Source organism: Rhopilema esculentum, chromosome 10 (genome assembly GCF_057945365.1).
Source record: "Rhopilema esculentum isolate cy_ngs chromosome 10, ASM5794536v1, whole genome shotgun sequence".
In the NCBI taxonomy this organism is placed as follows: domain Eukaryota; kingdom Metazoa; phylum Cnidaria; class Scyphozoa; order Rhizostomeae; family Rhizostomatidae; genus Rhopilema; species Rhopilema esculentum.
The window spans coordinates 3,472,917-3,499,033 of NC_142824.1; the positions used below are offsets into that span (position 1 = coordinate 3,472,917).

At 35.0% G+C, this 26,117-nt stretch overlaps 2 protein-coding genes across 2 annotated transcripts; one reads left to right on the top strand and one right to left on the bottom strand.

Annotated features, from left to right (window-relative positions):
• Positions 1 to 735: 735 nt before the first annotated feature.
• Positions 736 to 17,986, bottom strand: LOC135683862 (adenylate kinase 7). The gene is made up of 19 exons (XM_065199247.2): positions 17,829 to 17,986; positions 15,386 to 15,559; positions 14,776 to 14,884; positions 14,325 to 14,419; positions 12,090 to 12,464; positions 11,319 to 11,396; positions 8,970 to 9,056; positions 8,293 to 8,355; positions 7,779 to 7,907; positions 7,091 to 7,202; positions 6,833 to 6,903; positions 6,272 to 6,329; positions 5,498 to 5,563; positions 4,829 to 5,026; positions 3,618 to 3,698; positions 2,845 to 2,897; positions 2,438 to 2,524; positions 1,452 to 1,610; positions 736 to 870 (listed from the first exon to the last, which is right to left on the bottom strand). Exons 1-19 carry the CDS (start codon positions 17,904 to 17,906, stop codon positions 832 to 834), a joined length of 2,112 nt encoding a protein of 703 aa, XP_065055319.1. The 5' UTR covers positions 17,907 to 17,986; the 3' UTR covers positions 736 to 831.
• A 3,309-nt stretch (positions 17,987 to 21,295) lies between these two features.
• Positions 21,296 to 25,483, top strand: LOC135683850 (ubiquitin-ribosomal protein eS31 fusion protein). Its single transcript, XM_065199224.2, has 5 exons — positions 21,296 to 21,352; positions 23,088 to 23,150; positions 23,576 to 23,630; positions 24,350 to 24,537; positions 25,261 to 25,483. The coding sequence occupies exons 2-5, from the start codon at positions 23,103 to 23,105 to the stop codon at positions 25,441 to 25,443; spliced, it is 474 nt and encodes a 157-aa protein (XP_065055296.1). The 5' UTR covers positions 21,296 to 21,352; positions 23,088 to 23,102; the 3' UTR covers positions 25,444 to 25,483.
• Positions 25,484 to 26,117: the final 634 nt, after the last annotated feature.

Consider the following 26,117-nt stretch of genomic DNA (forward strand, 5'->3'; position numbering starts at 1 on the left):
ATGTTTGTTTTCAACAATTTGAACTACTTTGTATGCACCATATAAGAATCAAAGAGAGCGTGGTGGCCAACTCTGTCATTAACTCTGTATAACCTGCATATTGCGACAAAATATTGAAATTTGAAACTGTGAAAAGTGTTGTAATTTTCTGAAATATGTTCTAAATAGATAAACATTTTGATTGGTGGTTCCTTCAGTGGCATTTTGTAAACAGTACTGTCATTCATGATGTGGTTTTCATACTAAATCGCGTGTTTACATTGTGCTAATAACATTGTGTTTTCGTCCTGCGTTTGTTTTTTAACGAATAAACGACGAATAACAAAAATATGGTTCTCTTATAATTCAATTGCCGTTTTCTACATAAACTTAAGTATTTGGACGCAAAATCTTGTGGCAAGGCAGCACAGTAGCTTGGCAGGTATGAGCTGCGAGCAACAGCACACTATCAGCTGCGACCTTAGCCTGCTTATAGATCATTACTGTACTTTGGGAAAGAAATGAAAAACACAAAACTAGAACGCCAACTGCTTGGTATTCCAAGAAAATTTGCTGGGCGTTGAAGCTAAATGTCAATAGGAACATATCTTCGCTGTTTGCTTCGCAACAAAGATTGTGTTATCCAAAGCCACATATATGAAAATTTTGAAGATCAATTTTCCTGTAACAATGGTTGTAAAACCACGCCGAAGCATGCAGTGAACCCGGAACAGCGAGAGGCTAATAAATATACGATTTTTCTCGGAAATTTCTTTATATACAAAGTCAAAACAAGGAATAGGGTCATGTACATAAACTAAATAATGCTCGAAATGTCAGGATAATTCTCAATCAATCAATTTGAGGGTTATTCTCGAAGAGGAATTCGGCCTAGAAAGAAAATTGAAGAAAATTAAAACCACTTCACCGGGAAGGGAAAACTAGCCCAAAAATATCCTTTAAGACTTCAAATACATACAAAATACCAAAGCAGTGAATCTAGCTAGATCTAAAATAACTAAGATCAGCCATTTTCTAGACAAACAGAGAAACAGATGAAAAACGTATAATTTATTTGCTCTAATTTGTTTCATTTGATTACTTAATCTATCTATTCTATCTGTCCATTCTGAACCAAATTTTGACAACATTGCAATCTAGACTCAAGCAAGAAAAAATGACTGCGTGGCAAAGAACTTATGATAGGTAAAAAAATCACTTGGAGGCAAAGAAAATAGAAAAGAAACCAAGACGAATAAAACAAACAATTAATTGCTTGCTTTTTTCACAAGACATTTGAAATCGTGCTTTGAACTTCAACTCGCGAGCGCCTTTTGATTGCAGCAAATATTGGTGAGCACCCTTCATAAATCTCTCATTTAATGCTAAGATCTTACTTTCTTTTCGAAATAATCTTTGGAAATGCCAAGTTAATGTTTGATAAGATATGGATAACTGTTTACGTGACTTACCAAGAAGTCAACGGGATCATCAGGCCTCTGTTTGCTGCACTCTATTAGGCCCATCGTTAGAGTCGGCATCACGTGCTTCATGAGGTAATTCCTTAGAGGAATCGACTGAATTTCGAGTAGTTCTTCCTCCTGTTTCTTCACTTCGCTAAGCTTGGCCCTCTAAGATACAACAAAAATAACAAATGACTGAAAAGTTTATGGCACTCATTTTAATATCTGCATTAACACTACAAGAAATATTTATTTTACATTAGAAATTAGAAATCAGCCCAATGTACATTTTGCTTGTTTCTTTCTGCTTCTGATCCAGCCGTTAGTCACTTTAGGACACTGCGCGTTCAGGTGAATACAAAACTGTAACATAGGATAGACTAAATAATGATTGATAATGGTATTATGTTACGAAGCTGATATGGCCGTGAAGAGTACTATTTCATACATAACAAGAATACTGTTATAGATTACAAATAAGACAAATATAAGAGAATGCAAAATAATAAAATAATACATATAGAAAATTAGCAGCGGTATTTTATGGGGGCTTTGGGCGAGACAGCATTCTATTTACCCTCCGTACAATTGAATTCAATTAGAATGATTTATCTTGATTAAAAACAAAAGTGACTTGAAATTAGAAAAAATGGCCGGTTAAACAAATGAACAAATGGCCTTGGCCTCACTTTTTAAAAAGCTTAGTAGGGATACAGAGTGTGAACGCAAACTATGGAAAGTGCAGAGGCGGCCAAAGTATTTCGCATGGTCTACAGAAATACAGAGAGAAATCGGAACTCCCACGGTAGTGAAGAATATTGAAGAAAAAATTATCCTAGAATGAACCCCTATCATATTCTGAGCAATGATATTATAAAGGTCAATTCGTTATGCATTTGAAATTTTCTATTAATTTCTAGCCTTTAATTTCTAGTTCTTTGCCATAAATTGCTTGTAAGAACATCCGTTAATCAAAAATGCAACAGATATCTTACCCATTCTTCCAATCTCTTTGCTCTTTCCTGAGCCTCTAGAAGTTCTTGCTCCTCCTTTTCTTTGCGGTCTTTTTTCTCCTTTTCAAGCTAATAAAAAAAATGACGTGCAAATTCAGGTAAGAAAATATCATCAATAACTTGCCAGTTGAAAAAGATAATTTAAAAATATGATGTGATGATAAGAATAAGATGAAGCAAACAATGGGTTGAAAGAAAGCAGAAATTGTTTTAATATGCGTTAGTTTGTGCCGATGATGGATGATTGCAAGCCTCCTCCTTAAGAGCAATTTTCGATATCTACCTATCTTTCATACAAGTTTAAAAAGTTCTAAACTTACAAAAACAATTTGAAATGGAAAAGAAATACAATTTAATTATAGCTAAAGAATTAACCATAAACTGCATACTCGTTTTTCTGTTTCCATCCTTTCCATTTCAGCCAGCTCCTCTGGTGTAGGGCCTAAAATATTGAAACATTCCCCATAAGAACTTGGCAAAAGTGGATGCCGTGCATGAAATTGTGGCAAAAAGGCTCAACCTATGATTCAATCCTTCTTTTTTTTGCTACAGAGACTTGGCTATCACAGAAGCTTTAGGCTGCACCGGGGAAACATATCAAAGGTTAAAAAAATTTTTATGATAGCAAGCGCTTAATATGTAGGGTAATAAGGGCTAAAATCATCTGGAAATCAATAAAACAAACAAATAATACTGGCCAATCTTTATGTCATGTCAAACATTCTTTTATGTCTTTGACCTTCTTTACTCTAATAGTGTACTTTTGTATAGAGAAAAAAGTATTAAGCCATAAATCATACAAGTTGTTTTAGAACAAGAATATTCTACTTCTAGCGTTGCAATAAAACACCTATACCCGCTAATCTTAGGAGACGCATCCAGATGTATGGTAGTAGGTATTTCAAATTCCCTTTTTGTGGTTTCATAACTTTAAGCTACGTTACAAACCAACAAGTCTTATAACGGAAATGGAGCGCAGAAGTGGTTGTATCAAAGGGAAATATTGAGACGTTAGAAGGCAAGACACAGTCACTGGGTGTTCCATGAATTTCGGGTAAGGATTGCGGCAGCGCACTGGTTACTGAATATGACTTTATCTAAGGAATTACATTAATATATCCGTACAGCAACTTCACATATAAAATCTGAAATGTTAACATACCATAATTCCGAGGGCTTCCCATGATTTTGATGATCTTTTCGACAGTTTCTTTCATGTTTTCATCGGTGTCAACAGTTATGTCTTAAATAAATACAATATAAAGCTTAACAGAATTATTTCTATTTCAAAAAACTATTGCATACAAGATTGTTCTAGAGTTTAGGATCCCATTCACAAGAAACCTTTTTCAAAAAGATAGAAGCGAAACAAAAGTGACGATTGCATGTTAAGAGGAAGGTTTAGGATGAGGAGATGTATCGAGAAGAATGTGGGCGAGTAACACAATAAGGAGACGGTGAGCTATAGAAAGTAAAATCAAGGTAGATGAGGAAAAGGTTTTAAATTAATTTTTACTGAGTCATTGGGACGTAAGAGCCGTCGATACTGACAGCATCAGTCGATTAGATAAAAACATTCCAGTCTATTGCATGTCATAGCTGATGCAAACAAGCCAAATTGTCGAAAGAATAGAGCCGAAGATATGTTCCAAATATTCTTAATGTTCCAAATCAGGTGCGAGGGTGGCTCAATTGTTAGAGGCGCTGACTACAGACCCAAGGGTCCGTCGTTCGAGTCCCTGGCATTACAAAACTTCTACCAAGAGTGAGGAGATTCGCCAGCTCTCTGTAATTCCAGGCATAGGATTTGTGAGGTGTGGTCACATCGAGAGGAAGGACCGGGATACTGCTCGATAGGCATAAGCTTCTCAGTGTCCTAAAAACTACCTTCGGATGCTTGGTAGAAACAAATACAAAAATTATCTTAAAGCTGAGCTTTAGATTGTTTCACTCTGTCGGGCATTAATTGCTTTTTCTCACCGACGAGTAAACCAATGCATGGTTGAACTGTTTCTACAAAAAAAGTGATAAACATCACAACAAGTGACTTGTATGTCTTTCTCTTGAAAACAGCTTCGGGCAATTCACCTTTTCCAATACGGTGTCAATGTAAAACGACCGCCTTTGCATGCTATACAAATGATCTACGTTATCACTGTTTGGGTATACTGCTCTCCAGCTCTTGTCACAACGTGAATTAGCTCGTTTGGAGCAGCACATCAAGAGGTGCTCTTTTATTACAGTTTTCAGTGTTCCTCTGGCTTTATGAGGTCAATTCAATGATATGCCTAAGCTGGCCATTTCCGATGTTATTAATTTAAAATACTAGTTTACACTTTTTCAGGTTCTTGTTAGCATTCTAAAAGCGCTCACCAATATGTTCCGGATGGATCTCCAGCTCATCATAGTAATTCAGAACAGTTTCATCTTCAGTATTGACAGCTCTGAATTCAGCCAGTCTTCTTAAGAGACCCTCTTCCGTGTTGTGAGTCCCAGCAACCACACTTTCCGGGAGATTCATCACCCTCGACTTGAGAAAGTCATCTGGGGCATCGAGACTAATAACAACCTCTGAAAAAGGCGGTAGAAATCAAATTGCTTTCTTCATACTTTAAGAGGAAGATTAAAGTTCTAAGAAAGAGAAGATACTTGCTTTTTTGACATTCTTGAGGTGTCAACTGCAATAAAATTCAAATTAAAATTACACCTGTTTATGAGCTTTTTCAATCAGAAAATTATGCTCAATGTTTTGTTAGAGACAAAAATAAAATGCATCTCTAGGAAAACAAGAACCATCCTATAATTTGAACATCCGCTGATAAACCATCCTACAATCATCCCTTCATTTAAAATTTTATCAACTTTCTTCTTTTAAATTATATATTTCTTCTTGAACTAATAATCTTGAGATCAACTTAAGGGGTTTAATACAAGAGGTTTGCCGAATAAACGTTATGCAAAAGAGCAAAATTACCATGCATCTCAGGTTTAAATGCCATTTTCTATATGAATAGACACAGATCTAGATTCTGAGATGCTGACCTGGCATTGTGGCTTCGTCGAATTTGGGTTGATTTTCATTGTCATCTTCATCGTCGTCTTTTTCCGCTGACGAAACAAAGACTCGTGTGAAACATATTTTTCAAAATGCGAGATACAGCACAAGACACAAAACACTTTATTTCTATTGAGGTAACAATACACAAAATAATTCATGAAAACAACGATGTCTTTATAAGTCGAAACTTGCTGTGTTTCATGTGTTATACGTGAATAAACGTCTGCACCACAAAGATTGGATTCAGCAAGAATACATATTTCCCCAATGTATAGCTTGGTCCAAATGTGGGGCTTGCAGCAACCCCAATACCCCCAGCTGAGAAGGTTACAAATTCATTCATATCATAAATAAATTATCGATTTTCCTTCTTCGTGCATCTTCCACACATTTCAAAAAGTAATACCAACAACAATTTACTCCAAGCCGCCCATGTATCAGTTATAAAAATATTGTTTCATCGCATTGTATCCACATCATACGCAAGGCAATTAGAATAACCCTGCTCTACAGACCACAGTATGCACGGGTCTTTCCATAAAACATCGACCACAGTGAAACAGAGCTATTAACAGTGAAGAGCATACCGTTCTACATGCAAGGAGATGTGTGTAACAGCAAAACGTACTACTATCCCTGAGCTTCTCCTTCATAAAAATATTGCAGTAAAACACAAATACGTTATATTAAAAGAGTCTTGTCAATACTCTACTCTATAACTGGCGATTAAACAATCAATTGATATTTGCGGGCGTTACCTGCAAAAAGTTCTTTGGCTTGTTCATAAGTCTTGGGAAAGCCATCAAGAATGAAGCCCTGTTTAAAGAAAAGCATATTCAATACAAAAAACTCAATGAAGCAATTTAAAAAATATGAACTGGTGGCGAAAGTTTTGATATCAACTAAGAATTAAGGGAGATCTATGGATACAGAGAAGTTGACTTTAAAGTTGGGCAGTAAAAGCCATATATAGTGTTGATATTATAAGTAAAAACAAAGGCTGTATCTAGTTTCTCCAAAACATGCCTGTTTTTTTAAAGAACAACAGAACATAAAGTACTCACTAAAGTATAAAAAGACATGTATAGCAACAAGTCCAAATATGCAAACGATGACATGTCTTAGTTACAGAGAAATAATATAGAAAACATATTTCGAAGATATTTCGAAGGAATCAAGCAAAGTAATCCAAGCAAACACATAAAATTGAACTTGGACTACATCATAATGTTTGGCTGGTCAAATCAAACGAACAAAGGCTGGCCTCATCACCCGAAATAGGGCCATGCAGTTTCAGTTTGATGATTCAAACAACATACCTGGTTTTGGCAAGGCATCGAGTGAAGCTTGTCCTTGAAAAACTTCAGTATGTACTGGTCTTCATAACGACCTAAAAGCCACGAAAATATAAGCAATGTATGTAGTTGTCAAAGTAAAGTTGGTGTAGGGTACTTTTATGCAGCTGTGTAACTCAGTTTTATAAAATAGCAATATATGTTAAAACAAATTAGGGGTTCACTTTGAATATAGAATTAGCAAACAGGTAATTGTCAAGTAAAAAAATGTAATCTTTGTACCATTGTTTCGTTCTTTGCTTTGAATTAGGTCATCGAGAAGTTCTTGTGCTTCTTGTGCTTTCAAATCGTCCTCTTCGTTATCTTCCTGGTCGGCTCTAGCAGCACTTTTTTCCTAAAAAATAAAAATCCAATCTAGCAGGTTTGAGATAGATAGATGTCAAATAATTGCTTGCGAATCTTAGGAAAAATTGATCAACTTTGCTTGTAACTGGAAAGCAACTGACAATATTTTCATGCAGACTTCCACGGCCAAAATGACCAATTGATATCATAATACAACAAAAAAACTTTATAAAGAATTAATTGTTAAATAAATTGATAGGAACTAAGATTGAAATTTGATAAAAAACTAATTATTAACAATATTATTCAAAATTACACTGCTATAAATCAATCTGTACTATAAAGTTAAGCTTTTATCAAATGAGCATAAAAGGTTTCAGAAATTACAATGTTCAATGGAATTTCCTAAGAAAAGAATGATATTTAAACTGCAGTGAAATATAAGATTTTGTATGATTAATATATGGCTCCAAGGAGAGGTTAATACAATACCAAAGACGGATTTACAATTTGTCAACATCTCCCAGAATTAGTTGATAATCTTCATATTCCTTATCCATTTATCATTTTAGGCAAAAATCGGCTGCAAGAACAGAATAAGGCAGTAAACATGCATTGGTCTCACCAGCTCATCAATTGCCTCATTGATAACATCCTGGATCTTGATGTGATGCAGTTTGTAATGCTCACAAAGTTGCTTGACGACAGTTGTCTTCCCACTTGCAGGTGGGCCCAAGACACAAGCACGCATTGGCTGAAACAAAAATGAGAACCAATGCAAAAACATGGCAAAACCTCTAAATAATTTAGGGTATGGAATTTTTCCTCCGGTAAGTTATAGCATACAATGTGGCAGAGATAGATTTTAAAGATTTCAGGGGTCATATTCTGGTGTTGGTTGTTAAAAATTATGCAATTTCATTTCCAATTTGCAAGCAATTTGCAAAAAGCAATGAAAGCATCCATCTAGTGCCATTCTATAGTTGTGAAAGGGCTGAAATGAACTTGTAGTAATCAATTTTACACTTTGGTTATTAACCTTATACATTCAATTTCTCTTTTGAAAATAAAAATCAATGCTTTTGGTTATATAAACAAGATGTGCAATGCTTTTTCTGTGCGAAAACAATTTCACATACCAATAAGCCTCGAGTCTGTTTGTACTCCTTTATTATCTTGTCGATTGTCGCCGGGAGTCCACCCTGTAAAACACAAAAATGCATCCTCGAGTCATTCAAACTTCTACTTTTAAAATTTTTAGTTTTCATTCAAAGAATAAATTTTGCAAGTATAACACTCTTGCAAATAAACTGCAGAATAGTTTCTATTAAGCTATGCAATTTTCAAAAACATCTCACAGAAGTTTCAATTGTAAGAAATTTATAACGCCTCAAAACCCATTTCACAAAACTAAATATTTTAATGAACTGACTGCTGCCTTTTTTGGCTAACAAAAAAGTCAATGAGACCGCTGACAGTTAACTAAAACTTGCTTAACTTCTACTTAGAACTTTTTTCTATTCAAGCATGGGTGATTCGGTAGTGAGGAGTGTCGCAAATAACATGGAGTTTGTTTTCAGCAATGCGCTTAAAATACTCCATGCTACCTGTAAAATCAGAGCTACCTGGATTAAAGGTATCTGTAACACTTTCATTCTCAATTCCTTCTTTAATAATGTAATTAAACACAGAGCTTAACTTCAAAGCTTGAATCATGGCATGACAACTGTATTTGACTGAGCACTGATAATTCAATGCATTGCAATTTTATTGTACGACACATAATAAATGGGTTAGAAAATTCAAGGTGACATACGGCAGCTGCCCATTTGATATTCATCCCCTCTTTGATAAATGTTGCATCCATTCTTAGGTTAACCAGAAGCATGTCGAAATCTGCTTGCTGTAAAAATGGAAAACAATACAATATTAATAATCGCGATGCGTTCGAATAGCAATTATTTTTCAGAAGTGACAGGCTTGATTCTCGAGGCGTTGAACTGTGCTGGACATGGATGTTCGGCTACGCTGCATCATAGCTTTAAGAATAACAGCGTTTGAAAAATTCTAAATTTTAACAAAATGTGGTTTGAATATTTACAATCAAGTAGAATTCCTTGCCTATCAAAAAACATTTAAAGGAATATCTTGTCTACAAAAAGAAGACCGCAGAAGGCAGTTTTGAAAAAAGGATGAATATTTGTCCTAATTGGCATATTATACCCCGTACTTTACGCAGATTTTCCAATTCAACCACGTTACAAACGAGGGTCAAAGCACTCAACGAAAATCTCATACACCCTTGGCAAAAATCATTTTGTTTCAACAAAAATCCCCCAAAGATCATTATACTCTAAAAATATTGTACGCTGTTTGAAGAGAGTGATACACCCCTTGGTCACAAATATATCACATATGAATCGCCGGTTTACGTTATCCAAATTTAGAACTGATCTACGAAACAAGTGTTGTTTAGCACGTAGTTCTAAGATTAATTAAAGCTGTTCTACAAGTCCATAACTCAAAACCATGTCATCACCTTGATACTTAACCTTTCAAAAGAAAAACTTCACTGAAAACATTAATAAAATTAACCCGAGCTAGGTCACATGGCTTCCAAAATCCTTGGGTCATCCCAGTAAACCTTAGTTTTGAACCATAAATACATTACAGAAATAATACAGGAATTACTCTAAAAGATCGTGTCACACCTAGGAAACGCCTATTCTGTTCAGTAATGGCTTTGGAATTTTCCATGAATTATCCTTCCGTCACTTGGGAAATTACCATTACAAATTGACTGGCATTTTTGGAAACAGGACCTTCCGTTGAGACCATGATACTCTTTCCCCGCTGTGTCTTAAATCTAAGCTTACGTACGGGCTAAAATGTGAATAAGTTTGTGAGGTTATTGACTGTGGTATTGATTTATATTTGCTATGAAGACTTTTTTCTTAAATATTAATTTAAATAAGGAACAGCTACCATAGGAACTGATTTTATAAACATTGATACAGCAATAGACCCTGAAAGAACTATAGCCACGCATTTTGAATATCCTGACGTTCATTATATAATTATATGGCCATATATCTCTTACATTTTTCAAAACTAACGTTGGCTGCTGCTGTAAAGAGTTCTAACTCCTTGAGATCACTCGTGCATTAAATGTTAGCCGGAATAATTTTCCATGTTTATTTATTTCTAACACTCCATCGAATTACTTTCATGGACATAAAGTTGTGTTGATACTAGAATACGTCTGTTTGAAGTCAATTATAGAGCCTTGATACGGTATTGACACCAGCTACATACGAGGCAGAAACATCAACTTAGAAAAGTGCAGTATTCGACTGACTATGCATTTGTCTAGCCAGTGGTCAGTGGAAGTGATAAATAAGTTTGCCGACCTGTATCCAACGAGTAGGCTCCTAGCTAACACTGTGGGTGAAACTGATGATTTTCATTGTTCCTTGTTGTTTTCAGTATGGTTTAATTGATAATGAATGAAATTTAAAACCTTTACAAATATCTGATTGCGAATAAATTCAAGCTCAAAAACACAAGCCGATGTTCATTGATAATGATTTCTTTAGCAGCGTAATGTCAAATTTATCTTTACAAGGCTACCAAATCAACACATTGATTTTGGTTAATGTATTTGATAAATTGTCACAAAACACGATTCAAAACAAGATCAAAGGATGGATTTGTGAAAAGTGTGTATGCTTAGAAGAAGAAACAAAAAATAAAAACAGCACCATCCTTTTGTCAAGGTCATTAATGTAAGAAGAAAGTCTGAGAAGCAAGATGATGATGTAAACAAATTAAAGGACTTTTTAGAGGCATTCTTCCGGGTACATGAGAACGATCAGATGTGAGGAGGAAAATAAGAGATATCAAGGAACAAAGCTAAGAATGAACGAAAAAAACCAGTTTAATAACCGCATTTTGCCAGATTAGAGAATTATTGCATGACTTAAGTTGACTGACTTAAAAAAACCGAGGAAGTGATTTGAAATAAATGAAATAAACATTTTAAGATCGAAGTATGCAACTGTTATGTAGCACTTAGCATTTGGTGCGGACAGGATGCCTTCATTTCTAAGAAATTCATAAATTTACAGATGACAATTATTACTTTAATACTGTAAGAACACAATACCTCTATAGATTTCTCCAGCAGTGCATCTTCCGCGTGTATATGCTTAACTTTGCCGTTTCCTAGACATTTGCTTACTGTCTGAAATAAGATATATGAGTAAATAACTAAGGATGATAAAACAAAGTATATTCATCTTGAAATTTTACTGAAACCGTAGCAACAGAACGAAAACTATATTTGCACAAATACTGTATTCATTAGATTTAAAGCCGGGGCTGAAAAAAATGTAAGCCAACTTTGAATACAAACTACATCCACAAAACAATGCAGAGGTACTTGGTTTGAAATGACGCTCCTAATGGTTTGCCTAATTTAAACGAAACATCTACCACATGTTCAAAAATTACTTAAGTTTTAAAACAGAAATGAGAAGTTCAACAGGAAAAAAATATCGTCCTGCATGGGGTCATCAACATCGTCTAGAAGTATTTCTTCCTCATCTTCTGCACAATCACCCTCAGCCTCAAGGTGGCAGAAAGGCTTGGCCTGAACCACCAACCGAACCCGCTTAAAATGACTGGGTGCCTTCATATTACCTCCAGAAATATATGAAGGTCTCAGTCAGGGTGTTATGATCAAATAAATACGGTATAAATTTACTAAAAAGTCCCAGCTCTCAGTATTCTGAAAAAATATAGAACTTACAAGCACTAATTTCTTGTAAACGCTTTGGTGTCCTGATTCAATAACTTTTAAAAATGTAGGAGTGTTTATATCATTTACAAGAGAATGGATTTTGTATCAGATACTGCAAGTGATTTACATGCGTACCTGAACAATTTCCTCCAAGGTTGAATTCGCGTCGTCAACAGCAAGCAAATACCTTACTCTGGGCTTTTGATCAGCAATATTAACAAGCACACTGGCTAGATCCTTGATATGAATTGTAGGGACAACGTTCGACCCGTTGCCAAAGCACTGCACTGCCGGGTCTTTTCCTAGCCACGCACTTTTGAACAAATAGTGAAACAGGTCTTCCCCAGCTCCGTAAGTTAGACCTGATGCAACAACATACGTTAGGAGCTTGGACTTGTTTGTTTTACCCAGTTTTATAACCAGCTTTTCTGCACTGATGTGCGTCTTGAAATTAGGATGTGGCTTTCGACGTCTGTAGTCCTCTTCTGTAAATGGAACTTCGGGATCATCCTGTGACAAAGAAATTTAAATAATAAGATTTAATGCACATGATGAATAATCATAATCATTAATTTGTACCAGGGAGGGGTGGATTAATTCTATTTAGAAATAATTTTTTCGAAATGTTGCATCCTTTTTTAGAAAGCAACTGGCATGGAAGGTTTGAATGAGACCCAAACTGACAATACAGTAAACTTGGTAACTTCTTGATAACTCTATTCTTCATTGAATCTAATAAAATAATAATCAGTTTACAGATAACAAACTTACTTCTTGGATAAAAAGCCAAACACTGGGGTCCAAATGTTATCACAATAAAGTATTAAGTAATAGAATTAATAATTTACTCCAATAAATGAATAAGTATGCATGGGAGTGTAAGGTAATTTGCATTGAAATAAACAACGGATTTTAAGGTTTTTCTGAAATTAAATCATTAGATTAAGCTGACTAAACGTGGCCAAAGCTTGGTCAGTTTGGACGTTGCAGGTCAACGTAAAATATTAGAGATAATTACAAAGAAATTGAAAATTATAAAAAACATGCGCCCGAGACAATAACATCGCCGCGCCGGAGGGGCCAAAAGTTTTTGGAGGCTGCACTCCTTTTAGGTAGTGCACACTTTCAATTATAAGTGCTTTAAACTTCTTTTTCAATAGATGTGTTTCTCAAATTTGCAATCAAGAACTTACAATCGATGATATGTTACTAATGTCACTTAAGTGCTTTTTTTAATCACTCCCTTATTTTTACTTTATCAATAATAGCAAAATTTTGGCCATTATCACAAGATTGATAGGTGCTGTTTAGAGGCATCTATAGCAAGTTGTTTAACGATCCTTTAAAATTGGAAAGGTTTTCAATACATCGCTACAATTGATTTTTCTTGTGGGTTTGCTCTCAATGCATAAAATGGATTACTCATTTAACCTCTGTTGTGTCATGGTGCTCCGGGGAAAACCTTAGATGAGGTTTACTTAGCTCTACCAATCTTTTTGCTGAAGCAACTATAACTGGCAATTTGCAAAGACAAGATGCACCATTTCATTTTTCAATCCATATCGTAAAACATCGTCCTTTTTATGGTTTGCCAAGGTGCTGATATCTTGCTGCTCGATCAACTTCTGGTATCTATAACTATCTGGTGGTCTATAGATGAATGACCAATTTTTTAGCTGGAGGTGTGGGGATGACAGGATGGGCCCTGGGGTGATTTCCCCAGCTGCCCTCCAGTTGGCAGGTCTGCCAAGCAGCAAGCACCCCATTCCCCTCTCCACTGTGTCTACCTTTCTCCTAGGGTATGAATTAACTAAATATCCTTTCTAACGTCTAACTGTAGAAAAACAAATCTTATAATAGGTAAATGTTATCTTAAATTAGCCATTTTCATGGATTTCAAAAGGGTTACAGAAAAATTGTTGGAATCTTCAAAAACAACTTTGTCCTGGTGTCCTGTTTAAAGAGTCTTCAAACTTGCAGACAGGCACATCAAAATATTTGTTTAAAGGATTCTTCCCTTCAACCCTTCAACAGTAATTTTCAAAATCAGAAACATTCAAAGATTTTCTTAAAATTAAATAGCTTGGCACATAAATAACCTGGACAAAAGGATGTCTGAGAGGACACCACCAAGGTAGCATTTCTTTCAGTCTTTAGCTTCACAAGGTTCCAATTTGCTACAGGGCAGACAGAAGGCAGTCCAAGTCATTGGACTGTCCTTGATCAAAAACTGCCACTTTCAGTCTCTAAACAACTTTAGGAGCTAAAAATTTGCAAAGTTAAAAAGCTTCCAAGAGAAAACTATTTTCCGTTTAGATAGAAATGCAATTGACAATGTTCTTGTGAAAAGTAAAAATGGTGTTTGCAAACCTCATCAACTGGCTTGCTCTTAGCCCAAGTCATAGCTGTACTGATACAAATGAACACTTTTGGGCTTGCAAATGTTTCTAATTCAGCATGAAGGGCTACAAGACAAAGTTAGCATTTCAAAAAACTCAAGATCAAAAGTTTAATAATATAATTTTATCTATTTCAAAATTATAATTATCATTCCTATCACACAAAATGGAAAAACCATCTCTACCAGTTCATATAAGATTTCACATAAGAAAAGTTACAAAAAAATATTTTTGTTGAATAAAAGCTGATAACCAAAATACGTTATTAACACAATTGTTAAGGAATGTGAAATTGTGAAGTACATGATTGCATGCAACACACTTGTTTGCCCTGACAAAAAGGAAATTATTTTCAATATACCCTTTCATTTCTAAGGTTCTCTTACAGTATGATGAAGCAATATTTGACTATTTCAACCTACCAGAAACAACCCAAGAAGCCTCATCCACTTGACTTGGATGTGATATGATGTCATAAACTATAATGTCACACTGTTTGATGTTATGCAATAACTCATCCTTGTCTGAATCCTGAAAATTGAAGTTAGATTAATTCAAACTTTGCACACAATAGGCTAAAAACAGCTATATTTATTACAACAATGATGATGATAGATCCAAGTCTACAGCTATTTTATAAAACAATATAACAGCACATAATAAATATGATGATTCAAAGAAGCTTACAAGTCGAAAACCTGTTTTAAAAATTATGAAGAAACATAAATCACACATTGGACTAATCACATATTGGGCACATAAAAGTGAATTTCACTGAAATAATCTAAACCAACTGATAAAACTTTGTAGACTTTTAAACAAGGTATTGTTTACCAAGAAATTTTTTATCTTATTACACCATCTATATTCTAAGGAGTAGAAGCAAATGATCAGAATCAAAAGAGATGGAGCTCTGATGAAACTCCATATGCCAGGCAAAATATTTGCTATTTGTATACTTTATTTGCATTTTTGTCATTTGTTATTTTCATGCATGGCAGTGTGTCTTATTTTCAGCCATAAGCTACTTACATCATAAGTCTCTTTCACCCATTCTGGATTTTTCTGAGATTTATCATAGAGAGTACCAACAACTTCGTAACAATTTTCCTTGGGTGGTGCCTCCTCATTGTCACTTTGGTCTTCCTCCTCTTCATCTTCTACAAATTCTTCATTAGTTGCACCAATTGAAGATGTTGAGAATATCTAAAAGTACATGAGTGAAAATGATTGCATTACATTATTGTGCTAATTTTAAAGCAAAAAAGAAGAATAATTGACATAAGATGGAATGTTTCACAGTAAGTAAATACATTTATGAAAATATTTATATCAAATTAAAATTTCTGTTATGAGCCCCCAGGGGCTTATTTCACATAAAAATGTTCGGGGGAAGGGCTTTATGGAGAGGAGGACTTTATAGTACCAGGGCAAATTGTCTTCTTCTATTTAAGACTTGGTCAGTATGCCTAAAAATGCTGATATATTTGGAGAAACCTACTGATGTCTAGGCAATACCACAGCTCATTAGGTCGTATTCAAGGGGTTTATTTTGCAAAAATTACTTTAGGGTGTGGGCTTATTCAAGGGGGGAGGGCTGATTCCAATGTAGCTGCTTATTATTAGACTTTCAATAATGGTCTAACCATACTAACAAGCTATTGCTAAATGTTATTTTCATTATAGTTTAACTTCAGTTACAGATATGTATGTGATATGTACAGATATGAGATACATGTTGTTGGAAAATTTTTCTATTACTGTTTATCCCCGAGTAAATTGTGTGGAATATATTTTTCATCAACAAACACATTCCACTCATCTTCTGTGAACCAAGCAAGTGACATAGATGATACATAGCTTGTATATTGAACACAGGAAACATAAGTAATCTCAAAGGAAAAAAGGGAATTGAATATCAAATCCATAGGGAATATTTAGAAATACTATAGGGCACTTAGCATTTAAACTACTTTAGCCTCCTCAGACCAATGTCTTGGCAGCTTAAGAATTTTTAACATGGGTTTGGTACTTAATTTTGTGATCATTGGGCAAAGTTGCTCTTAATGACCTTTGCGGTGTACATAAATTTTTTAAACGAATAAAATTTATCGGGTGGGCAATTAATTGTTATCCACCTAATCTTATATCAGGGGTGGACAATTAATTGTTAAAAAAGGGCCACATTGCATGAATAATTGCATAAGTTGGCAAAATACTCCTATATTATGTTTATGTTCCAATTGACTTCACATAACAGTAGCCAGACAGGAGGGCCAGATATGGCCTAGGGACAGCAGGATGCCCTGGTTTGCCTGATATGAAAGTAACTTAGTTTTTTTAAAAGGTTTGTATAAACATTGTAGATACTTTTAGCATTGTTTGGATTTAATATTAACATCAAGACCTAAGTCTTTAATGTGCATGACTGTGTAAGGTTGTGTGGTTGCTCAGTCTAAACCTGTAGTGGTTGCTCAGGTAAAATCGCAAGAGTCCAGGCTCATTTGTACAAGCTTTTTCTTAGGAAAATATCTGCTCTTATCCACTCACAAGCCTCTGGCATAGAAGTAGCTCTTGTTTCCACTCTGGAGTAAAATCTATACATAACACCAGAACCCCTTGCTAAATAGTTGAGAACAGATCAAAGTGGAGTCTTCCTGACCTGTGTGGCACATTCCCGAAAGATCTTGGATGTGCCAAAAGCTCTTTAACAAAAGTGCAGTGGGGAAAATTTGCATAGAATTTCTTTGGGTGTGGGCACAGAGTGAGCTACACAATTCATCGAAATTCATTTGGAATAGAATTAGCTCAGCAGCATTATGAAATTGTCAAATCAAGAAGAAAAATAAACTAAGCAAACAAAGTAGTTTCAGTTCAAGTTCAGGGCCAGTTAGTAAGATTAATATTACCCCATAACGTAAAGTATGCTCGTGAAAGGGGCTTCTGTAATTATTACAGTTTAAGTGTACCCATAACAGACTTGCCAGATTGGCCCCCTTGTCATATAGGCTCCATTGCATTTTTACTAACAACAGCAATCCCAACCTGAATGTGTGCGTATTCTACATGACATGTAAGAATCTGCCGATGGAGCAGAAACTTTTCACACAGGAGAACAACTTTACAACCAAAAATCGATCCAGGTCTCATTTCTCTCTGGGCCTGAGTGCATGTGCATGGAGTTACAGACAACGCGCCTCTTTTAGAAGAACAGATAACAAAAACTCCGACTGTTGCGAAAATTGTGAAAGTTTCTGAATAGAAACGGTCTTTTGGAATAATGCAAGGCTATCTTCAGAGGGTTTTCGAGGAACAAGAGGGACTTCTGATTCCTCTTGTTGCAATTGCGCATTTTATTTGTTGAGCATTAAGCCCCTTCCCCTACACTTTTCATACATGATCGGAGATCATCAAATCAATATTGTTTCTTGAAACCACTTTATATTTGAAGAGCATAGTAATAATTGTTAGGTACCTTACTGATGACCTTGCCAGCATAAGAATCGACATTATTAATGAAAACCCTCTGAATTTCCTCCTCTTTGCTTGCCATTTTCAAAATGTCCTTGGTCACTGAGCTCCTAGCTTATAACACGTTACCATAACAACAGTCAATTCTGAACCTCATTTGGGTAAAAGCCTCACTTCACAGATTCGCAGCAAGCTTTGAGATTTCAAAAGCAAAAGAAAAGGCTGCAGATTATTCCTGAGATAGCCGCGTGTTATTTGTCGCAATAAATTGCAGACATTTGAAATGACCCCCTTCTCTCTGTTGAGCATCTCCGTCATAGGAGTATGGAGGTGCTCAGGATCTGGGAGGAACGCCGCCCAACCCCCATCCCCCCTAGTACCTTAATGAAGCAATAACATTCGGGCAGTGTCCAAGAAAATAACAGTCTTTACGATTGGTTCCGAAAGAAAGAGCATTGTCTTCCTCTAAATCTTTTAAACAGTCCCCTTTCTTATTGGAAACAGTCCCCTCTCACCAACTGCTGAGACATCTCTAGTTGACAGGATGGGAAAATCTTATGCGGTACAATGTTTTTTAAAAGTGTACACTTTATAAGAACACCAAGGGTCGATTTGCCGAAATATTGCAACAACATAGGATCATTTCTAGCCTCAGTGCTTTTGAAAATGTTCTCTTGTGTTGACAGACAGAGCAGATTTTATCAGCAAACCAACCATGCTGTTAAAATGTAATACAAAGGTTATTTAGTGATTAAGATGCAGTTGACAATATGTACAGTTTTGTTCGAAAAATATCTGAGCATTCGATAAAACAGTTATGGCGGCTTGTTTTATTCGGTTTTGCAACGGAAAAGTTTCTGTTACTCGTTCGTAGTTGCTCCTTCACGTAAGCGTATCAAGGCCTCCAAAATTTGTGCGGTTTATACTTTTCGAATTTATTTGCATGCCTGACACTCTTCAAACAGTTGATACCTTGTGATTTCTATGTAAAAATTGTGTCACTCAGTGGCGTCGCCAGCTCGAATAAACTGGGGTGGACAAAAACAAACTTTCTCAACCACACTCTTCAGATTCTTGGAAAATCCTTTTTTTGTATTTTTTATCTATTTTGAAATTTTTGGACTAGCAACTTTCTCAAGCAGCATTTTTCGTAACGGTGGTTTTTTGCCAAGGGGGTCATTCATATAGTACGTACGCAGTTTGAAGGCCACTTTTTGACCCTCCCTCCCCCCTTGTACGCACATCTACGCTTTTCGCATATCCCCCACTTTTGCGTACACTGCGTATGCTTATATCTTTTTTTGCCCCATCCCCCTCCCGTTTCAAGGTATAATACAAATAATTGAGAGTTTCCAGGGGAATTCAGGGAATTTCCCCTATTGACCATTCCTTGTTATAATATATGTTAATGCAGTTGTCTAATTTATGTAATCACGTGAAGCACATCGAAGCAGATTCTTTAACATTGAACTTATTGTATTTAGCTTTCTAAAAGGCAAAGCCTTTTACGTAGTTTTTATCGGAAGTTCATCCTACAGAGCAGATTTTAGGTAGGATGAAAATATGCAACAAACTTCCCATTAAAATCTCTGCCATATGAACAATTAATGAGCAAGCTTGCAAAGCTCAAATTTCACGTTTAGGAATTTCTTAAGCGTACGTACTAAATACCCATTACACCCCCTCCCTCCTTGTATGCAAGCGTACGATTTTTGATCGACTCCCCCGTCTCCCCCTGAGTGCGTACGTACTTTATGAATGACCCCATGCGAAAATCGAAATCGATCTGATCAGTTGACTTCATAAAACGGTTTCGAAACTTAGAAGGTGTTTTAATCCATTTTTGGCGTAATTGTAACTGTAAAAGACAGTTTCAATATAAGGACAATATTTAGAAACTTTCCAGAAAGATCGGTTTATCGAATCGAACCTTGACATATCATACTTATACATGTAGAATGTCATATTTGAAAGATATCAAGGCCATGTTTGTTACTTCTTTGCTTCGAGTACAGAAGCAAATTTATAGTTCCAACAAAGAAGCAAAATTTTAAGTAAAACCTTGAATAAATTGTAGAATTCAAAAGATGATGAAAACCCATGATAAAAATCTACTGAAAATGATAGCGAATTGATATCAACAGTAGCCTTGCACAGAAAATTTAGAAATCGTGTTACAAATTAATTGAAGAAAACCAAACACAAATATTCTCAAAATTACTTCGCTACATATAGTCAAAACTTGAGAAAAGTATGCTCAGAAAAAAATATATTCTTGCTCATTATAGTTACATTTGGATGTACTATTCGGTTTTGCAACGACAATTATCAATCGTATGTAAATCATGGATAAAAACGGTGACATCTCATTTGAAGATACTAATGTGTCAAATATTTTAATTATTTTTTGTTAATGTTGCAAAAAGATACCAAAAATGTCCAAATCTTCTCTAGATTACCTGAAAAACCAAAACCCTACCTCAGTGTTCGTGTCCTCAGTCACCAATAAGGAAATTGAGGACATAATCACAAAACTCAATTCATCAAAATCTATTTGTCCATTTAGTATGATAATTAATTTATTGAGAGTTTTAAAACTCCACATCTCTTACCCACTTGCAAAACTTGTCAATGAAAAATTTCTTAAAGGAAAATTTCCAACTAAACTCAAAATCGCTAAAGTAGTTCCACTTTTAAAGCAAGGGAACCCAGAAAGTACATCCAACTTAGACCTATCTCCTTGCTGCCGATCTTTAGTAAATTGTTTGAAAAATCATATTTAAAAGACTATACCCTTTCGTTACATCAAATAAGATTATATATCCTTTACAATTTGGCTCTCAAGAAAGTCATTCGGTTGACCAAGAAAATCAATATGTTGGATGATAAAAACTACAATTTGGATGTGGCGTATTTATTGACTTTCAAATAGTCTTTGATACTGTCAGTCACAATATCTCACTCTCTAAGTTAGAGCGTTAATTTTCTCTAGCTTTTCTTGACTTCCTTTTTCACATAACATTCATATCAATGAACAATAATTGAAGTGACATGGCATAAATTGATTCATAATTTAGCTGTTTAGCTGCTTTTTACAGATATGAGCATTTAAGGGAATCTTTAAATTGTCAATCTCAGACTCACTTATGCATTTATCTTTGCTGCTGATCATGAAAGCTTGAAATTTGGAGGGATTTGCAATCTTTTCATTTGATTTAAAACAATAAAGACATTTTTAGCTGTTAATTTTTACAAGTTGCAATAGTTCATCAGTATTGTACATTTGACCAACCCAAAAAATAACTTCGTCAACAAGAGTAACATAGGCATCCTTATCCTAAAAATAAACGACACTGCTACCTGTTCAGTGGTACAAACACTGATCTATCAAAAGATCAGTGGGTACAAATCGTTGCGAAGGAGAACCTGCTGAGAAAAGGATTATGGGTACTTTGATTTTTCTTCTCCTCAAATCCCTGTGCATTTTCACTCGTGTTCCTTTTCCATGCTGGGGTCGGCATTCTGTCGGTAAGAACTAGACAACTATTATTGAATGCTTAAAAGTTGGGGTTTTAGGTCATCTTTTAGACAGACAAACAGACAGAGTTCACCTTTAGTATTTTTGCTGACTTCTGCTCACTGTCTTGGCAATAGTCAACAGTTATATTTGATGAAGTTTCGAGTTGAAGTAGCAGCCGTGGGAACGTTTTAGACAGTAGGCCTAAAGTCCACATTTTCTTCATTGTGGCCATTCGTAGTTTGAACAAACCATCTTGACTAAGCCTGAAAGACCCTAACTTAACTTGAAAAGCTAGAAATAACTTGATTTTTGAGGATATTATTGCGGAAAGGTTTTCGCAAATGAAAGCAGTGTGCTATTTAACGTCGCTGGACTGGATCCTCGTATGCAGTTGTGTGCGTTAATTCTGATTTTTATTATTTTGAGTTTGATCGTTACAATTGATTTTTTAAAGTTGTTCTCGTATAAAGAAGCAAATGTAGGCAAAGTGTTTAATATAAATAAATGAGCAAAAAGGTGTATGATAGAATAAGCAAAAGTGGACAATTCATTTCAAAATTATTATTGACATTGAGCAACATTTTTAGAATTTTGAAGTTCTAGTGACTAATGTAAAATTACAATTCTGAGGTTTCATACAAAATATAGGGTAAATATAATCAATAGGTTGCTTAGAAGGCTAAGAAGAACCAACAGTATGGCTATTGGGCACATTGTCCTATGTATTTAAATTATTTAATACAATATAATGGCTGTAATAAAAAATGTTACAATATAAATTCCATCAAGCAATTTTGTTTAATAAGATGTGAAAGAAAATTATTGTCATTTTAAAGAATAAAGCTCTTTAGGGAAGAGCCTCATAACTTACCCTTCATAGCACTGAGCAAATTGATAAATTTGATAATTTGTTTTGCTAAGTAGACTGTCAATCACCTGTAGTGGCGATCAGGCAAACTCGACTTTTATTCTAGCTAGACCTATTATGATTGACAATTAATTTTTTGACTGTAATGAAATTGAGAAACATCAAACAATACTAACTTATTATTTGAAAAGTTTATAGTGTAAATAGTGCAGTTTTAAACAGAGTCTAATGCAATAGCTTTCTGTATTAGGTAAGATTGACAGATAAACTTTACAGTTAAACTTCTATCATGTTTATATATACGAGGTTGTCACAAAAAATGTTGTTTAGCAGCCTCTACATGCTTTGGTATGTAGACCAAGGCAGTTTGATTTGCAACTCATTGGGTTTCATGTTGAGGTTTTCAGCAGCAGAAGCATATTACAACTTTCCAGTTTTTCAGTCTATGTTAGAGAAAGGCCTGGGAGCCATAACATAGCAAAGCCCTAACAAGGGAAAAGAAAGGGATTAGAAAGAGAGGGAGATAGAACCAAGTTTATTGATTTTGTTTTTAAATAAAGACATGCTATAAGCAGTAAGTTGGAAGAGGAAAAAGTGTTCTAAAGTTCTTGGGATGAAGGATGAACTCTATAATCAGTGTTTGTTAGTTAGTAATTTCTGAGCAAACCCAGACCATGAGCATGGCAAATAGTCAAAACTAGCCAGCTCCTTTTGTTTAGTTTCATAATCTACTTAAATTTTGTGCACTTTGTATTCCTGAAATTTAACATGAACAGAGGGAAATGATGCTTTTTCAGTTGTATTTTCCAGTTCAATGAAATTACCTTGCTGGTATTTGTTGGCATTTTTTGATCGATGTTAATGTTTTGTTTCAGTGAGACGAACTCAAAATGCAGATCTTTGTCAAGACATTGACTGGCAAAACCATCACCCTCGAGGTGAGTGTAGCTTTACTTTTCTGCCTTATATGGGGTTTGTACAGAGTCTAGAAACCTGGAAAATGACTTATTTTTAGAAAAAGTCAAGACAGGTAAAAGCCCATGGCTTGTCCAGTGATGCTTCCCTTCAGGTGATACTAGCTGTTATGTATTGCTATGCCCTCTGATGTGTATTGCTTTTTAATGAAAACTAATCTTAACAATTCTGTGTGTTTGGTTTTTAGTTTAGTTTTGTGTAAAGAAGCAGATGCGTTACTTGCCATGTAAACCAAATGATTGCTTTCTGGACAAAGAGTATTTCTTTTATTGATAATTGATAAGATACAATTTGAAACAGAAGACAGTTTCATAAAAAAGATCTCAGATATGATAGTATATATAGGAAGTGTTTTTTTTAACTTAATGCTATTCTTTTTGGTTTTAAGGTTGAGCCAAGTGATACAATCGATAATGTAAAGGCCAAGATCCAAGATAAGGAAGGTAATTGGAATTTTTCATTCCAATGAAATTGCTGGTTGAGTACAATGACCTTTGAAAACCAAAAATGCCCTTGTCATGGGTTTTAATTTGAGCTTATAGTTTTTAAAGATTTTTTGCATGATAAATTTCTTTCTATGTCAATAATCTCAAGAATTCTGAATATTAAAAATCAAGAGAGTGCTAATGAAGCTGAATGAGGAACTACAGAGAATTCAAGCTTTTTGCAAAAGCAAGATTAAAAACTTGTAGATCTTGCAATATATTAAAACAAAGACAAATAGCCTAACTGTTGGAGAGAAAAAGAGAAATCTTAAGATGACTCCCCATATGAAAATACAAGCTAGGGCAACATCAAGAAGGCCAGTGTCTTGCCCAATTAGTTGCAAATCAATATTAAAAAGTGGAATTGCTCTTTTTGTCATAATTTCTAAAAATTGCCTTGCCTCTTTATGGTAGAGTGGGCATTTATCTAGCAAATTCACTTCGGGAGGACATCTTTTAGAGAGAGATGTATAAAAGAGCGGCCGTTTAATTGTTCAACTATGGCACAAGAGTGGTCATTTTGTAGACCATCCATGGTACACACTTTGAAATCCAATACTTGATTCAATAATTAATATTCCAGTTTTCCTTTGAATTGTTTACAGAAAGTGAGGTCCATGTTTTTATATTACAGTGAAAATATTGGCCGCTATGATGAATAAATTCTCTGTTTACAGGTATTCCACCAGATCAGCAACGACTAATTTTTGCTGGCAAGCAGTTGGAAGATGGTCGTACTTTGAGTGATTATAACATTCAAAAAGAGTCAACTCTTCATCTTGTCCTTCGACTGAGAGGTGGTGGCAAGAAGAGAAAGAAGAAGAACTACACTACCCCAAAGAAAATAAAGCATAAGCGAAAGAAGGTGTGTTGATTCCCTTTTTTATTGTTCGCATTCACAATGAGAATGGAGTCAATTAGAATCAGAAATCACAGTTTTATTCAGTTCAAAGTGATCGTAACTAACAATTTTTAAACCTTTATCTGACATTCCTGCCTTATACAGTAATGCTTCTTGATAAGTTAGGGCATGCAAAGATTGAGAGTTGTATGAAAATTGAGAAAGGTTTGAGATGATGTTGTGATGTAATGTTTCCTCAAGTAGTTATGAAGATACAGTTGACCTATTCTGAGAATAGAACAATATGCACCCTGAATGGAACAATATGTACCCTGAAGGTGAAATGATACACACCTAGAAGGCCAGATAGTTATATATACAGTAAATGACAGATAAACTGCCTGTATGGAATAGGGGATCAGGGTCAGGGTAGAAATTGTGAATAGGCACTCTTATGTCATGGCTAAATATTTGAATAGGTGGTTTTATGGTCATTTGTAGTACATATCCATTGGCAAAAAGAATAAAGAAGAACTGTTGATAACTATTTTTTTAGATATATATATAACTTGATGTCTTTAGATACAAGAGGAAGGTGATGTTATGGAAAGTGATGGATTTACCTTAGAACTACTTTATACTACTTAGGAGCTACTCTCTAAAATATTGAAACTACTTTAAGAAAGCCAGATTAAGATTAATTTGTTCTTTCATTCTATGATTTCATATATTTTATTCATGAATTAGATCAAGCTTGCTGCTTTGAAATACTACAAGGTAGATGAGAATGGAAAAATCACCCGCCTTCGCAGGGAATGCCCAAAGGAGTCATGTGGTGCAGGCATTTTTATGGCAAACCACTTCGACAGACAATATTGCGGAAAATGCCACCTTACCTATGCTTTCAGCAAACCAGGACAGGGCAAATAAATCCAATCTGCTAGTTGTTATATAAATAAAATGTAAACGATGTGATTGTTTCTTTATGCCTTGTCTCAAGCTTGTCTCGAATTTTAAATTATATTGTCCTAACAAAGGCTGAGGTTGATATTACTGCAACTTTTAACAATCATTGAATAGCATACTTTTATGAAATCCCCAGTGCTAAAGCTGTCTTTGTCAATGCAGCAGAATTTCTGGTGCATGCAAACAGCACAACAAGACTTTGTTCTTCTTTTAAAGTCCTTACTAAAGCATAGCTTGTCACCAGTGTAGGGTTTGCAGGGCAAGTCTAGAGTCACTGCAGTACATGTTTAATTACCCTTTGTAAAGGTTGCTTTTTGCCTTACAGAACGATGTTGTAGAGATTTTTGAATTTTTAGTGTTCAAAAAGAATTAATATATGTCTGCGTAAATTCAAAAGAGATAGGACTGGTTAAAAATCTAGGGGTTTGTGTCTTGACAGGCTAAGAAAGTCATGTAAACCTGATGTGAAACATGTAATATAGAATTTTAATTTTGGTCATAATTATCATGATAGAATCAAAGTTAAAAAATTTGGTTCAATATTTGAAAAACGCAATAAAGGTTGAATTTTGAAATTGCAAATTTAAAAAAGCTGCTACTTAGACTTTGGTTCACTTACATTCTCTTAAATCCAAAAA

Excerpts from the sequence above, each read along its gene's own strand:
- LOC135683850 (XM_065199224.2), top strand. The coding sequence starts at position 23,103 with ATGCAGATCTTTGTCAAGACATTGACTGGCAAAACCATCACCCTCGAG. Across the intron at positions 23,151-23,575 it reads GCAAAACCATCACCCTCGAG|GTTGAGCCAAGTGATACAAT; the intron begins GTGAGTGTAGCT and ends TTTGGTTTTAAG. Across the intron at positions 23,631-24,349 it reads CAAGATCCAAGATAAGGAAG|GTATTCCACCAGATCAGCAA; the intron begins GTAATTGGAATT and ends CTCTGTTTACAG.
- LOC135683862 (XM_065199247.2), bottom strand. The coding sequence starts at position 17,906 with ATGGCAAGCAAAGAGGAGGAAATTCAGAGGGTTTTCATTAATAATGTC. Across the intron at positions 15,560-17,828 it reads CTGGCAAGGTCATCAGTAAG|ATATTCTCAACATCTTCAAT; the intron begins GTACCTAACAAT and ends ATGTACTTTTAG. Across the intron at positions 5,564-6,271 it reads AGCCAAAGAACTTTTTGCAG|CGGAAAAAGACGACGATGAA; the intron begins GTAACGCCCGCA and ends TTGTTTCGTCAG.